This window comes from Gadus morhua, chromosome 22 (assembly GCF_902167405.1).
Source record: "Gadus morhua chromosome 22, gadMor3.0, whole genome shotgun sequence".
Classification (NCBI taxonomy): domain Eukaryota; kingdom Metazoa; phylum Chordata; class Actinopteri; order Gadiformes; family Gadidae; genus Gadus; species Gadus morhua.
The window spans coordinates 18,765,991-18,782,898 of NC_044069.1; the positions used below are offsets into that span (position 1 = coordinate 18,765,991).

The window sequence follows — 16,908 nt, forward strand, 5'->3', positions numbered from 1 at the left end:
TATTAATTTTTATATATCAATGAATATATATACATATATGTACATTGTTTCAAATAAAGGGAAAACAGTTCTTTATGGTGCATCAAATACCCTGATTAAAGGTAAAATTCTAATCTCCCTCTCTCTCTCTCTCTCTCTCTCTCTCTCTCTCTCTCTCTCTCTCTCTCTCTCTCTCTCTCTCTCTCTCTATATATATATATATGCGAAATATCAATGAAGTAAAATCTATTTCCAATGCTGCCGGTAAAGCTCAGCTGAAGCTATAGTAAATGCTTCAATAATTCATGAATAGAGAATGTGTTTGTTTAAATCATTAATAATTATGATGCAATATTACATATTAAAGCTCATGGAAACTGTGTTTGTTCTTTTTTGTGAAGACTATAATGACTGAGCTGAAGGAAAGACAATCCGGTATGCCCGGTCGATTCTCCTCCATAACGCGTCTCTATCTACCTGTGCGGTCATAATTAGCAGCGTGATACCTTTATATTCCTAACCGGAAAGTTTGGGTTCGGAAAATAAAGATCTCCCAGGCCTAAGACTCCCTCTCCTCCCCAATCCATACGAGAGAGGCTCATGTTCAGAACGTATATATATATGAAGTCCCCTGGGTCTACACCAGACAGCCGTGATTCATATAAACCTTGAGCAAGGACACTGAGCCAAGTCTAGCAGAGCTGGAGTCACTCTGACTGCTTATCACTCTGCTGATGTTCTCTCCCTAATGGAAAATATGTGCATCTGTTGTCTTTTTATTGTAGTACTCGTATAGTTTTACTCCAGCAAAGGAAAATCATTTAGGATGTTTGCTGAAATTTAAATGTGTGGACTGCATAAGCTTTCAGTGTTTGCTTATGCAAATAAAACGTCAAAGTGTAGAAGTATGTGGGCTGTATAGTTAGTTAAAGGCAGTGAGAGAGACTGTTTGGAGCCCTTCGGCTCGTGTTTTAGTTAATTAACTTCAGTGTTTCACAGCAGAAATGCCTGGCTTCTGGCATCAGACTCACTTCCTCCTGTTAGTACTCATTTAACATGTCTTTATCTTCTGTCTCCTACACCCTTTTATTTAGTTGAAAAATTATCTTCCTTCACTTGATCTCTATAAAATTCGATCAAAACATTTATTGGGAAACGCTGCAACAATTTGGATAACATATGTTTGCATTGCCCGCAGGTGATGTTAAGTCATGTTAAGGGTAGCTTCTATTTCTTCTGGAAGCATTTCTTGGTCATTTGTCAGAATTCTCACATCTTGTCGACAGCAATCAATACATCAAATGCCCTGACAAAAATAAGAGATGTGGTATCTTTGGCTGTCACAGGCCTGTAATAAGACCGTCCAATCGTCTCATTCAATCATCTCATCATCCCAAAGGAAATGATGGGAATGTGTACTTGTCTGTCCTCCTATCCGCCTATACCTACCTGTGTGTGTGAACTGGGCTTCCACTGGGCTAGGAAGACCTGCGGTTAAAGCTAGCAAGCTAGCTGTGTGTTTTTTGGCAGTGACTTTGGCGGGAGATCTGAAGGGAGCGGGTTTCTATCAGAATGAAGCTGGTTCCTCAAAATTGCGGTATGAAAGGTTTGCTTTTGCGGGGCAAAGGGGCTTATTTGAACTGGAAATATGTTGGCAGCTTGTGTTGCATTAACAAAAGGACCTTCAAGCTATCACTTTGACGATTAAAAGTTGAACTCATGAATGTTTCATTCTTTAGCTGTACCCTGAAACATGAGACAGCAGGTAGTCTATTTTTGGGGGTTTGCCTCAGCTACTGTGTTCTCTCCATTGCCCCTAACAACCGTACACACATGGAAATACATACAAACACAAACAGACACACACACACAAGTCTTTGACTCTTTTTTCTAGTGGCTGGGGGGGGGGGGGGGGGGTTGGCGACCTCCAGCTTGTGAGGGGAAGTGGTTCTGATGTCACGGCCCAAACCAAGGGTCATCTCAAGGAGAGACCGAATCCCGTCCTCCCTCGTACATAATCAGCCATCAGTCCCTACGCAGGTCTACAATGGGCCTGAGGCTGAGGGGGTGATCTCAGCATTAGGCCCAATCAGTGGAGGGCTCTTCAAGGTAATCGCTGGCTCCAGCCTCCTGTTGGCTCTGTCTCATCAGGGCTGCTTGACTGGAGGGCAGCAACAGAGTCTGGAGGTCAAACGAGCCTGGAACCCCTTTGTGGGCGGTGACTTTCCACTGCCCAACCTCTCACCTGCAGGGCTCTTCATTAATAGATTATATAGATAGTTGGATTCATTCGAATGATTCTTTTATGTATTAAGCTGCGTCATATGCCACTTAGTATTGCAACACCAATAGTAGCAATACTTTTACTCCTACTGCTGATATTACTGCTTTTCCATTCATGGTAATGCTAATGAATAATGAAGTCAAATATCTATTGATGATAATTGTTAATTAAATATTAGTTAATTAACTAATAGTTCATTAACAGTAAACTATGGTCGAGTAATAATTTACTAATGGTGTACCTGTTTGATAAACGATAGCGGTCAACCCTAACCAACTTACCCTAACCTTACCCCTCATCTCCCATAATAATGTTCATTACTGCATGAAATAATGTTTATAAAGGTTTTATTATTATGCCCTTAAGGGACCAAATATAAAAGTATAAAGCGATAATATAGCTTTATATTTCAGAGGGCTTCTGTGACATAGGCCTTAAGTTGCAAGGAATGGAAAAGACTCTTCAGCATTCTCATTCTTCCTGTCTGAGCATCCTAGCCGTTCCTCTCCCCCCAGGCCCACAGGCCCGGACCACCACACTGCATTGACCCCGCTGATGCGGAACGAATGAATTGACCGCTGGAACGGCGGGATGAGTGATCGCACCAGGGCCAGCCTTTGTGGATGAAAATACAATGCAGCAAAAACAATATTATCCCGCATTGCCTGGCGGTCGGTGTAGACAGGGGCAGTGATGGGACCGGTTCACAGTGATTAGACGGAGGGCTCGAGCCACCGGGCTGATTGGATTAGCAGCGAGCGGCCGATCACAGTCGCTGAGTAACACATGGAAGCAAGAATGGAATAAACAACTGAGACTGCAGCTCTTACCCCACCACACGCTCAAGATGAAGACTTCTAGTCCATGAATTAATGTGTAAACATGGATTCAAAGAAGCCAAAGTTAACAAGGAAAGTAAATTCTTAAAGGTCCTTCCCAATGGTGTCCTCTGCTCTTTGAACTAGGTCTTGAACTTCAACATAGCTCCCAGTCATACGGTTCACTGTGCTGCTCTCTCCCCCTTCCCCTCTTGTGATGGCACGGCAGCCATCACAACATAACCATCAGACATGAATAAACACAACACAAAAAACGATTTAGCGCCAAACCAAACTCAGGGTTGGATGTTACGAGGTGCTGCAGAATATAACAATGGTTTGTTCCAAGTATTGGCGCCTTAAGTGTAAACTCAGTTAAGCACATCAGTTCTGCTGCTGTGCCACTCCTAGCTCTTCGCAGCAGCATCCTGTGAAGGCTAAGTATATATGAGGTCTTCCATATACACGGTCGATACCAAAACAATAATCGTATAAATTGCAATAATGTTGCAATTTATGCATTAGAATTATACAACAACCTGACTCGATGAAATATTAAGAGATTCCCTTTAAGCATCCAATAAACCATATAAAATGGTCAAAATGAAATGTATTCAAAATGGGATAGAGAACATGAGTACTTATTTTGACCTATGGACCAGTGTCCTCATGTGCAATTGGGCCTTTTCTTTTCTTTGTTTTTCTTTGTTACCATACATCTCTGGCTCAACACTTGAAGGATGCTGGTCATAACCCCAAGTAACTCCCAAAATATATATCATCAAGTATATCGAACAAATGTCACAGCATGGGTGTTGCATCAATAAGGTCTGGTTGATATTTCTTTATATATTAACATCAAAATATGTCATAAGGTGGATAGAATACGTGGTTTTAAATACATCAGATAGAAAATAAAATGATAAATTGAACCTAATTGAATATAATCCATGTACAGATCATCTCGAGCTGGGTTCATAATAATAAACAAATGGCGCCCCCTTGTGCAAATACGTTGATAAGAATAACCTCTATGTTGATCTTAAAATATGATCGTATTTCCAATCATGACTCCCGTCAAGTTTTAAATCATACAATTTAACACATGCAAATCTCATAAAAGAAAATCTTTAATCGCTGCAGTTTTACCATCGAGGCGTTCGAAGCCGCCGTCGGTATGACGAGCGAAGCGCGCATGCGCGAGACGTCATGACGTCTCGCACATGCGCTGTTTGCTCGCAACACTAACAGTAAACACAAAACACGTCCATGAGTAACGTTAACGCTGCTGCTGACCGCCATTAAGCTTGACTATTAAACGGCCGCATATCGGTAAGTAGACTGCGACACCGTCGACGGGGTTGAGGTTTAAGTGTACACAGCGTACTTTAGTCCCGTCCTGAGCCGGGGAGGCGGTCTGCTGTCGGGGTCGTTGATCTGCAGACACTTTAATGTGACAGGAGCTCAGCTAGCTAATGACGTACTATCACTAGATCACTACAACTGGAGCTCAGACTTCTTCTATATAATATAATGATATAATATAATATAATCATCTATCTATGTGTCCCACCTGGTGCACGACACTATAACTTGACTAGAGCCCACTGATCATCTGGGGGTTAGTCATGTATCCTCCCATGAACTCCTGTGTCTCCTCCCCTATGTCCTCCTGTCTCCTATCGTATGTCATCCTGTCTCCTCTCCTCTGTTCTCCTGTGTCTCCTATCCTCCGTCCTCCTGTGTCTCCTATCCTCCGTCCTCCTGTGTCTCCTATCCTCCGTCCTCCTGTCTCCTCTCCTCTGTCCTCCTGTCTCCTCTCCTCTGTCCTCCTATCCTCCGTCCTCCTGTGTCTCTTCTCCTATGTCCTCCTGTTTCCTCTCATATGTTCCCCTTTGTCTCTCCTATGTCCTCCTGTGTCTCCTTTGTCCTCCTGTGTCTCTCCTTTGTCATCCTGTGTCTCCTCTCCTATGTCCTCCTCTATCTCCTCTCCCTCCTCTCCTATGTCCTCCTGTGTCTCCTCTCCTAGTAAACATTACACTTCTGCATACTTAAAGCTGGGGCAACCTGTTTATATGAGAAGCTTTTTTGTGTCATATTGGTGTGAAATCTGTGTTGCGACTCGCGAGAGTAATCGATGTGCTATGACAGCCTCTCCTGGCTGTCCAAGGCCTGTATCAGAGGAGAACTGGGTGTACTCTTTAAAGATTTCTGTCCACTAAGGGATAAACACCCTGTGTTGTAAAGAGTGACATGTAAGACTACTCCTGCATATTTAGTTCACCCAGAAATGGGCCAGCAGTGTTTGCACTTTGTCACTTAACTTCTGCTGCTTGACTTCAGGGAGTGAGGATCATTATGAGATAAGCTTTAGCAACAGAAGAGGTGCAGATTTTGCAATCAGTACTGGCCCACAGACTATAGGGTGAGACAACTACAGAATAATGCTATTCTTCAAGCCTATTCCTTATTCCTTAGTCCATCCACACTTGTCATTTGACAATATCCTCACCTTGTCAGTGGTCTATGTGCCATCTTTTGGCTTGGATCATTTCAGAGTCTAGCGCTCCGGCTGGTTCCTCCAAACCCCCAGCTGTAACAGTGTGGTTCCCTGTAGGTGTGGCTATGGGGAAGTCCTTCTCCCTCTTTGCTAAGCATTCATGCAGCGGCGATCGAACTCTTCTGGAGGATGAGGCCAAGGATGAGGACGGTGAAGGGAAGGATGTGTCCCAGTTCCCCTATGTGGAGTTCACTGGGAGGGACAGCGTCACCTGCCCCACGTGTCAAGGGACTGGGAGGATTCCCAGAGGTAAGGAGAAGAAACGTCGACCACATGAACATGCATAAGGATTTGAAGAGGGCTTCACACTATTGACAACTTGGCATTCCACATGCTTTTAATATCCAGAAATTGTTTTGTGTTTGATAAGTGGCATTGTAGTGAAAAAAAAATGATACCTATGACCGGCAAGAAATGACAAAGAAAAATCCCCCAAAAAATGTTGTCATATATTACGAAGAGCTTGGCTATGATGTATGTGGGGTTGGCAAATATTTGATGCCATTTCTGATTATGAATATACCAAAGCCTCACTGCTTAGTAAAAAACATGATGGTTGGGTTTTCAGGCCAGGAGAATCAGCTGGTTGCATTGATTCCATACAGCGACCAACGGCTGAGACCCAGACGAACGTAAGTAAACCATTTAACTCTCTTGATTCATGTACGGGATGCGGATGAGTGACGAGAGGCCTGTAAGATGTTCCTCAGAGCCTCCTCTCTCGTCTCATGCTATTAGCCTCCTCAAACGAACCTCCCACGAATCGCAGCGATGACGTTGTACCCTCCGGATACCAGGAAGCCTACAGATAGAGGCTCATTGAGATTTAATCGATTTAACCCAGCCTTCAGTCGATAACAACAGGATGTACGTCTATGAAGAGTTAAAGGCGTATGATCCCACCCCCCTCTGTGCGCTGGCGTCCCCCAGGAAGCTGTATGTGACGGCCTCGGTGCTGGTGTGTCTGCTGCTGTCCAGCCTGGCCGTGTTCTTCCTGTTCCCCCGCACCATCGACGTGTCCCACGTGGGGGTCAAGTCGGTGTTCGTCAACTACGACCAGGAGAAGCGCATCGTGTACCTCAACATCACGGTGAGCCTTCCCATTATTAAATTGACCGCCTCTCAGTGTACGTGCGTTTCGATTGGACCGCATTGGCCGTCAGCTGACCGGTAGGGTGTGACTAGAGCCAGAACTAGCTCCGCCCTTTAGACGGGGGGGGGGGCCGTAGGGCTGCTGCATGCAGCTGTGTAGGGGTCCACCGTCCACCCCCCGCTACAACTCGTACCCCCCTGAGGGGTAACGGTGCATCACTGGTGGGACACTCTATGTTCGTTGGGGCGTGCACGGTTTATACCACACAGTGAACCCCTAACGTTTAAAACCACACGGTGAACCCCTAACGTTTAAAACCACACGGTGAACCCCTATCGTTTAAAACCACACGGTGAACCCCTAACGTATAAAACCACACGGTGAACCCCTAACGTTTAAAACCACACAGTGAACCCCCAACGTTTAAAACCACACGGTGAACCCCTATCGTTTAAAACCACACGGTGAACCCCTAACGTTTAAAGCCACACGGTGAACCCCTAACGTTTAAAACCACATGGTGAACCCCTAACGTTTAAAACCACACGGTGAACCCCTATCGTTTAAAACCACACGGTGAACCCCTAACGTATAAAACCACACGGTGAACCCCTAACGTTTAAAACCACACGGTGAACCCCTAACGTTTAAAACCACACGGTGAACCCCTATCGTTTAAAACCACACGGTGAACCCCTATCGTTTAAAACCACACGGTGAACCCCTAACGTTTAAAACCACACGGTGAACCCCTAACGTTTAAAACCACACGGTGAACCCCTAACGTATAAAACCACACGGTGAACCCCTATCGTTTAAAACCACACGGTGAACCCCTAACGTTTAAAACCACACGGTGAACCCCTAACGTTTAAAACCACACGGTGAACCCCTAACGTTTAAAACCACACGGTGAACCCCTAACGTTTAAAACCACACAGTGAACCCCTAACGTTTAAAACCACACGGTGAACCCCCAACGTTTAAAGCCACACGGTGAACCCCTAACGTTTAAAGCCACACGGTGAACCCCTAGCGTTTAAAACCACACGGTGAACCCCTAACGTTTAAAACCACACGGTGAACCCCTAACGTTTAAAACCACACAGTGAACCCCTAACGTTTAAAACCACACAGTGAACCCCTAACGTTTAAAACCACACGGTGAACCCCTAACGTTTAAAACCACACGGTGAACGACAGCTCATAACAGTCTGTCTCTCCAGCTTTACTGCACATCTATTGGTTGGCCCTGACATGATGCGCCAGGTCAAAGTGTGACACGCGTGACTCTACCAAATCACTCTGGTCCATTTGGACCAGCCTCTACAGCGCTGCATGCAGGTGCACTGCCTTTCATCAGATCAAGCATACTTCAATCACAGGATATTGGGTGTCCACACACTCACGGATTAGCAATGATTGCTTCATCTGGTTGCCATGGTAGGGACAAACAAGCTATCCTTCAGCAAACAACGCGGCCAACCACTCACATGATTCAACTTAAAATCGCTGTTCATTTCTCAAAGATTTTTGTATCATGTAGTACTGACAACAAACTAGACACAAGGTAAACGTTATTAATGACGTGGTATCTGAGGTGACAAACCTAGAGCGTAGTGTTACAACCTAGCTCAAGTGGCCAGAACCAAAGGTAGACACCACATAATGAAGGTTTAAACTAATATGTTTATGGCACAAAGAAGCTAAAGGTTATTTATTAACCCAACCTGAGCCCAATCAATCCAGGATGAACTGCCAATTGAACTGCTGTGAAAGACGTATTGCATTATGAAGGTATGAAATGTGCACGTCAGTGAATCAGTGGTGCGTGTGAGGGTTTGGTGACGTGGTTAAAGTCTATAAAGGCAGAGAAGAGATAATTAGGCAAGGCAAGGCAAGGCAACTTTATTTATATAGCACTTTTCATACACAAGGCAGACTCAAAGTGCTTCACATATAAACAGTGTCATACAATAAAATAAAATAATAGGTAAGTAAAAGAAAAACATATGCAAAAAATAGAAAGTTAAAAAGGCATTTTAGTATTAAAATAGAAAATAAAGGCAAAGTTATTTAGCAGAAAGCTATAGCAAACATAAAAGTCTTCAGTCTTGTTTTAAAGGTGCTCAGAGTTGGGGCAAGTCTTAAATCCTCTGGGAGTTTATTCCAGCTATTTCTTGCGTAGTAACTAAATCCTGCTTTCCCATGTTTTGTGTTTACTCTGGGGATAATTAACAGATTGGTCTCGGAGCTTCTTAGTGGTCTAGAAGGCTTATGTAGTGGAAGCATATCAGTTAAATATTTTGGGCCTAAACCATGTAGGGATTTATAGGTAAGCAACATGATTTTAAAATCAATTCTCTGACTTACAGGAAGCCAATGTAACGATTTCAGAATTGGTGTAATATGATCAAATCTTTTGGTCTTTGTTAGAACTCTAGCAGCAGCATTCTGAACAAGCTGAAGCTTCCTCAGAGTTTGTTTTGGGAGACCTGTAAGGAGACCATTGCAGTAATCAAGCTTACTAGTGATAAAGGCATGTACAAGTTTTTGTAAGTCTTCGATGGACATGAGCCCTCTAAGTCTTGCTACATTTTTAAGGTGATAATATGCCGATTTTGTAACTGATTTGATGTGACTGTCAATATGTAAATCTGAATCCATGATAACCCCTAGATTTCTGGCTTTGATTGAGGTTTTCAGGGACAGAGAGTGAAGGTGTTGGGTTACTTTAAGCCTTTCCGTTTTAGAACCAAATACAATTACCTCTGTTTTGTTCTCATTTAGTTGAAGGAAATTTCGGCACATCCATTCCTTCACTTGCTCAATTACTGAATGTTTGTACTTTAAATAGTACACTAAATCAAAAAAATGATAAATTATATGTGTGTGTGTGTGTGTGTGTGTGTATGTATATGTGTGTGTATGTATATATATAGTATATAATATAAAACCTGATAATATACCTGAATTGAATGGTCTCTGATCTGGTTGTTTTAGGTTATGTTTTTCTAAATGAGTCCTTATTTAGTAAATTAGTTGGTTTGGTTGAATGCTTATTTACTTGTCTAAATAGTCTTTAATACAAAAGGAAAAAGAATGGTGAAACCTCAGTGGATGGTGATCATGGCTGAAACATGGTGAGGGTCTCTGTCATCCCCCTAGCATAAGTCAGGCACACATCACTTCAGTGGAACCAAGGTAGATCGATTCTTAAATACATTTTATAACATTATTAGTTCTCTGGAAAGCGAATAGGGAAATAACAGCATTATTTGACATGCTGAACCGTGTTGCCTGGATAGATGTGTCTGTACCTTGTAGACACATTTTTTAAACAGTACAGATGAACCATACATCCTAATGAAACCACCGATAGTGCACGTGTTCCTTGGAAGATCCTGACCAAGTTCACTTCAGTGATTGAGTTATGCACAAATACGATTAATACAAATAAGCGGGCATTATTAAATCTATCACTGGTCCGCTACAGAGGAGCCCAGGGGCTTAAAAACGTGTTCACTTTAAGGACTTCCCTCTTAAGGGATCTGGATCTTTTGGTGGCCACAGCTCAAAAAATGACATCAGTGTCATTTTAAACCAAGCACTGTCCCAGGCGCTTCCTTTGACCTTCCTTTTACTGCTGTACTGCTAACGGTACACACTTCTAAGCTGTTGTTTTAAAGTTGTACCTATCAGGAACCTTTTCAAACATGAGCCATACCCGGTTTAATTACGTTTCAGTTAAGCCTCTGTGGGGCGCAGAATACTTTGTGATTCGCCTATCGTGTAGAAATATGGACCGATGGGGAGTGTCCAACGGCCTAGCCATCAGACATTGGGAGGAGATACTAACAATGCAAGCACATGCTCATCATAAATTAAAATGCAGCGAGCCGACCAACACAGACTGCAGTCTGCTGAGAGCCCCTACTAATAGGCAAATATGAGGTGTCAGCACAACTTTAGTCTGACGGCTAAACTGCGAACCTTGATGTTTTTGGGAGGTTTTGACGGTAAAAAAAAAGAAAACCTTCACCCAACCGCAGAATGCATTCAAACATAACGTCAGAGCATTTCACTCACTAGTAGCTGACTGTTGGCTGTGGCCTTTCCAACAAATTACCCTCTGATGGAAGCTGTTGTAGACGGTACCTCCAGCCCCTACGTGTTTGAGAAACGGCCTGTATCCCTCAGAACACCCTGAACATCACCAACAACAACTACTACTCCGTGGAGGTGGCCAACATCACGGCCCAGGTGCAGTTTGCCAAGACGGTGATCGGAAAGTCTCGCATCAACAACATCACGGCCATCAGCCCGCTGGACATGAAGCAGGTGACTGGCTCCACTCCTAGCCTAGCTGCAGCCTTTGGTTTGTACTGTTCTAGAACATTGGATCTCAAAGTGCGGCCCGCGGGCCAATGGCGGCCCGCAGAAACATTCTAATTCTGGGTTCCTATATTGGCCTCTCAAAGCTTTGAGAACCCCCTGTTCTAGAAGGTTTGAGGCTGGCTTCAAACGTCTTCTGAGTGTCTTTGCTTTCCCCCTCAGATCGATTACATGGTGTCGACGGTTCTGGCGGATGAGATGAGCTACATGTAGTGAGTACAGTCCTGCCGACAGGGGGAACAAAGGCACCATTAGGGGGTCACCTGGTGGGATAATAATTTCTGAGCTTGGGTTTCAGGCCGAACAAAGGCTGGGATCTACTGCCCTGATACATATTTGGGATTGGCCGATTGTGTCTCATTGTGTTGCTAAGCAGAATTAGCCATTGAGGTCACTGCTCAGACCCCATCCAGCGTCCTCCCAAATTGGTTTAATGTCTTTATCAACATGTTGGATCTCTGAATCACCAGCATCACATGACCCCAATCAAAACCCGCGATGTTGGGTGAAGGACGGTGAAGAGCAGACCTTGAGGAGTTGCTTATCATAATGCATTTCTCCCCCCAGTGACTACTGCACTCTGCAGTCCATCAGGGTGCACAACATCGTGGTCATGATGCAGTAAGTATCCGTTGAGCTTGGTGGCTTTTAGTCCACTTACTTTTCATTGTTTTCGTTGTTTAAAGCTCCCCTTTAAAGCTGCAGTAGGGAAGAAGTTTCTATTTAGCTTTTTCCCCAAAAAACTAGCAAGAAATGGACCCACTGAGACACTGTCTGCTGTGAGTGTCTTTGATTGACCAGTGTAGCAGCAGTGCAGAGATATTCCCCTTTAAAGCTCAAAGAGAATGAGTGTAACCCCTGGCTGTCGATCAACCTGGTTCACACGATTCAAGGCTAGCATAGCTTTTTGAGCATATGCTACTAGCTAGCATATGCTTTTTGAGCATATGCTAGCTAGTAGGGCTAGCTGGTTGTAAAGTTATAAGATAACTGATGAGGGTCGGCTTGGCTCAGGAGTTAGAGCGAGTTGACTAGTAAACGGGAGGTTGCTAGTTCGGTCGCAGCTCCACCTAGCTGAGTGTCGAGGTGTCACTGAGCTAGACACCTAACCCTAACCGGTCCCGACGAGAATTGTTGACTCTATCGTCGTTGTATGTAGCTTTGGATGAAGCGTCTGCTAAAGGTTCTAAATGTAATTGTGAGGGGGGAAAGAAGGTGGAGTCCCACTGTGAAATGTGGGAACAAATATCAGCATATAACTAGTCATTAAAACTCACTCTCAGTAGACAGGGGTCAGTGTCTACATTTCATATGTTATAGCAGAATACCGACAAAGTAATGGTAGCGATACAAAGCATGTGCTTGTGTACCTCGTTACCCTGTGGAGCGGTTTGTGCGTCGTTGTCCCCCGTCCTGACCTTGCTGTCCCCCCAGGGTGATGGTCACCACCACGTACTTCGGCCACGCCGAGCAGGTGTCCATGGAGATGTACCAGTACGTGGACTGCGGTGGAAACACCACATCTAACCACGGGATGAGCATACCGGCCAGCTTGTTCCAGCCTTCCCAGTGAACCCCCCCCCCCCCCGTCACCGGCTGCAGCACTCCCTGGCCCCCCGGTGTCATCATCCTCCCTCATCCTCTCGTTCATTTATTCATTCGATCCTCAACCCTGACTTAATGTTTGTGTTGGTCATACAGGCCCGTTGTGAAGGTACCTGGCAACAGGAACCAATAGAAAAGCAGGATGGTTCTAAACTTGAACGCACATAGTATTTTACAAGCAAGAGAGAATGCACCTGAGGCTGCAAATAAATCCACGTGGCGTCCCTCCGACGACGTGCTTTGGGTATAAACTACTGATTAGTGCATTCAAGCACAAATTGATAAGATTGTTGAAAGGTCCCTTATTCCATTTTTGAGCCTAAATAGAATTGCACACTGGGCTGTTCAAGCACAAAGCTTTTGTTTGTTGTTAACCTTGTATAAGCTTTTCCCCTTTCTAGGGAGCACCTTGTTAACACACTTTCTATGTTGAAGCTGCTTCAGCCTTGGGCTATAGCTTTCGTTCAGCAGCTTGGTGGTTATGTTTAAGTATTGACGCCAGGGCCATTACGGGCTGATGAAAGATTTAACTCAAGCCTGTATACTAATATTATTATTATTATTATTATTATTATTGATACGAGTGACTTAACCCATTGGAAAGGATGATAATCAGTTTAATTTATGACTACTACTAAAACTACTTCATTCACGTAAACGCGCGCATGTCAACATGCATTGTTTTAACATTTATATTTGAAAAAGGAAAGTATTATTTTTTTGTGTAGGAGTCTTAACCAATTTGCTTCGGACTGGAAAACACATTTGTATATCACCTTTACAAGATTGTACTAAGTTAACAATATATTAAATGCACATGGATAAATACCTTATTTTCATCTCAACAAGTGAATTCCCATGAAGCATGTCATTCAGTTTAATTTATTTATTTTTCTTATGAAATGTACTTCTTTCCAATCACTCAGTTGAGTAGGGTAGCGGAGTGTCATACAACATCAAATACTTACATATTACATATTTTTGACAAGACTTCCACAGGCGTGCTGTGTGTTTCCTTAGCTGAATTAGTTCATCTCGGTATAAAAACACATGGTATTACCTAAGGTATTAGCACCATTTGATCAAGGAAGCAAATAAGGAAAATCTAGGAAATGAAATAACAGATGTGGATGCCTTCTTCCACCTTATATTAAGAACTCAAGATAATATTCTGTGACAGTTCAACGCTTTCCGTTCATGGTCATTTGGATTTCCACATTTCTCATTATTTATAGAAATAAATGTAGAAGGCATACCTTTTACACATTGCTTTGGCTCCTGTGTTTTCTTGCTGTGTTTTAGCTAGGCCGCTCAGGAAGACATCCAGCTACCTGGAGGCCCATCCTCCACACTTGAGCGCTGCTCTGGTACCGACCGTATCTGCATTATTCAGACAACGCCCGCTGGGGTCGAGCCCCCAACCACAGGAGCAGCCTGATGGAGATCTGATCAATAATATACTTCATTAATAAAACTCCTTCTGCAGAAACACATTGAGTAGTGTCCTGAACAAAACCTGATCACAAGAACTGAGGTCAATGAGCAGCTTCACGCCCCCTGAGAGATTTGGTTCTTGTACAATCGTCAATATGAATATTGAGCTGGTCTGAATTTGACCTTTGACCCTCCTGGAACATGAAGCTTTGAGCTTAGCCAAATATTTGATGAAGTACGTTTGAGTCACTTTCTGTATGTTTCTCAGCAATTTTTTTTTCCCCCAAACAATCAAGGGAGGTAGCCCTGATTGGCCAGGAATGATTCAGGACCCATGCCAAATCTAAACAGGCTCATAGAGAGACGGCGCCGTCACCTGGCCCAGACGTTGTTGTGGTGCTGTCCTCTTACTGGCTCTCAGATCAACACTCAGTTTGAGCGTTGATCTGTTTGTCTCAGCGCTGCATCGTCCCCACTCCATTTACCTCTCTGTGTATTTGGTAGGATACTATTAAAGTAAGACGTGGGCCATGCTGCAGTTCATGTCCTCCTTGTCACCGTTCTCTGGGACAGAGGAGAGGAGGTCCAAAGGCTAGTGCAGAATCATTTGAGGTCTTCTTATTCCTTCTGTTTCTAATAGAGACTTGACCAGGGAATCCGGCGTACTTGTAGACAGGGTGAAACATATGGGAGGGTTGGAGACCCCTTGATTGACCCTTGTGACCCCCTGAGAGCCTCCAGAAAGGTTTCTGGAAAAATCTCTGAATAATCCGCAGGTTTTGTCCGTATAATCAGATTCTTATTTTGCATTTGGGGTTTCTTTACAACTAATTGAAGGATTAATTCAGACAGAAGAATCTCACTCACACACACATTTGATGGTCCGATACCGGCCACTAGAGGCTGCTCACGGGACAAGTTATCATGCAGTTTAACGGGTTCTAGTTTAACTTTCCTAATTCCCCAAGAAAGCCAAAGCAACAGACGCCACACAAGAAGCAGTGGACAAAACAAACCAATGGTTTTATTGCCATTTTGTGCATGAACTTTGACAAGGCAGGTTACACGAGTATGGTTTCACATGTGGGATAAACACTGTGTTCCAGTGGTGCGCTCCAGTCACTGGCGCGTATCTGTATTGACGGCTTGATAGCCGCATTACAGAGCGCTAGTCCCGCCCACACTCGCTGCTCAAAGGAAACGGGAGACGTGATGATGTGTCAAACAGAAAGCATTCGGGAGGAGGAGAACAACAACAACACCTTCTATTATTGCACACATCTAGTTTACCAGCGCCAGGGTATGGTGGACACTGCATAAGCTATATTTCTGGACAAGGTGCTGAAATGTAGTCAGAAGACCACAATGTTGCTTAATCCTGTTTTCTTAAAGCCACATATGTACCAAATAAGGATGCAGGAATTCACACATTATATATCAAAATAAATGTTTTTTTTTTTTTTATTATGTTTCTCTTCACTTGTCTTGATAAATAATAGTGTGGATCATTTACATTTGGAAAAGTGACGTTTGTTTTAACGTGAATGCATTGTGTAACCTATAGAGGGCGCCGTCTCGCACAGGATAACTAGAATGAAAGTTGCTGAGAAGTTCTTTTCCTGTGGCGCCATTATGGTTTCTTATAAAAACACACCAATGAATGAAAAGGGAGAGAGACAAGGAGTTTTTTTTTCTGTGCATCAAAAACCCCTAGATGACCTGGTGGCGGGACAAAGCCATGACAATAGAGCCTCCATTTTCTCTCCTCTCCCGGGGAATGAATTCAACAGTCTGTGAGCGCGGCTTCGAAAGCGCATGGAATGCATTCAATGGAATAGCAGAGCACTGCATTACCGCAACAGTTGGACATTGGGGGAAACTTTGGTGCATACTTTAGTCTTGACAGATAGGGGGCGTCGTCTCAAGGGGAAGGGGCTACACTCTCCGGTCCAGCCACTCACAGTACGGCCCGGTTCAGACGCTCAGAGCACGGGATGTGGCTCGGGCCCGCCGCTCGGAAGCAGGAAGCACTGAGTTCCTGTTGGTCCGCCTCTCACAGTGTACCTTGGTCAGAACCACCCCACCCCCTCCTAGTGCCAGACACTCCTAGGGTCCAGAACACACAACTGGCCTTAAGCTTGGAATGTTTACCCCCGGGGGTGGGGTGGGGGGGATAAGGTACCTCTCTGATTGAGCTCTGATTGCTGTCCCCAGCAGACTACTGTGTGGACATATGCTCCATGTTACCTGAGTATAGACTCCGAGGGATATACCTGAAGAGATGGGCTACGTCCAGACAGGCCACGTCCGTCTTCCTGTTCCTCTCATAGTGTTTGATGGATAGGGACCCAAACTCTGGCCTTGATTGTATAAACAGAATCCTGAATAGTACGGCTGTCTTTTCCTGCTAGGTACATAACAAAGAAACACAGTTTTTTCCTCTTTTTTTTCTTCTTAAAACAAACTTTTTTCTTTCTATTATAGATATAAGAAATTATATATATATTTATATATGCGTATGCATATGTGTAGAGAGCTTATTCATACTGTGAATGCCCCCCATACCCCAACCCCTTCCTCTCACCCCCCCCCCTCCCCCCCCCCACGCAGATACACACTAACACACACACACACACACACAAACACACTAAGATACACTCAGACTCACAAACTCACTCAGACCTACAAACACACACACACACTCCGACCGACAAACGCTAATTGAGCTTGTGTCACTGCT

General features: G+C 44.0%; 1 protein-coding gene across 1 annotated transcript; it reads left to right on the forward strand.

Moving 5' to 3' along the window:
* The first annotated feature begins 4,297 nt into the window (after positions 1-4,297).
* Positions 4,298-14,008, forward strand: tmem106bb (transmembrane protein 106Bb). Its single transcript, XM_030346284.1, has 8 exons — positions 4,298-4,413; positions 5,699-5,890; positions 6,210-6,273; positions 6,572-6,731; positions 10,935-11,075; positions 11,292-11,341; positions 11,697-11,750; positions 12,564-14,008. Exons 2-8 carry the CDS (start codon positions 5,707-5,709, stop codon positions 12,700-12,702), a joined length of 792 nt encoding a protein of 263 aa, XP_030202144.1. The 5' UTR covers positions 4,298-4,413; positions 5,699-5,706; the 3' UTR covers positions 12,703-14,008.
* The last annotated feature ends 2,900 nt before the right edge of the window (positions 14,009-16,908 follow it).

What these genes read in the sequence shown, in the direction of transcription:
- tmem106bb (XM_030346284.1), top strand. Translation starts at nt 5,707, where the DNA reads ATGGGGAAGTCCTTCTCCCTCTTTGCTAAGCATTCATGCAGCGGCGAT. An exon ending in CGGCTGAGACCCAGACGAAC is followed by an intron (nt 6,274 to 6,571) that starts GTAAGTAAACCA and finishes GGCGTCCCCCAG; the next exon opens with GAAGCTGTATGTGACGGCCT. An exon ending in GATGAGATGAGCTACATGTA is followed by an intron (nt 11,342 to 11,696) that starts GTGAGTACAGTC and finishes TTCTCCCCCCAG; the next exon opens with TGACTACTGCACTCTGCAGT.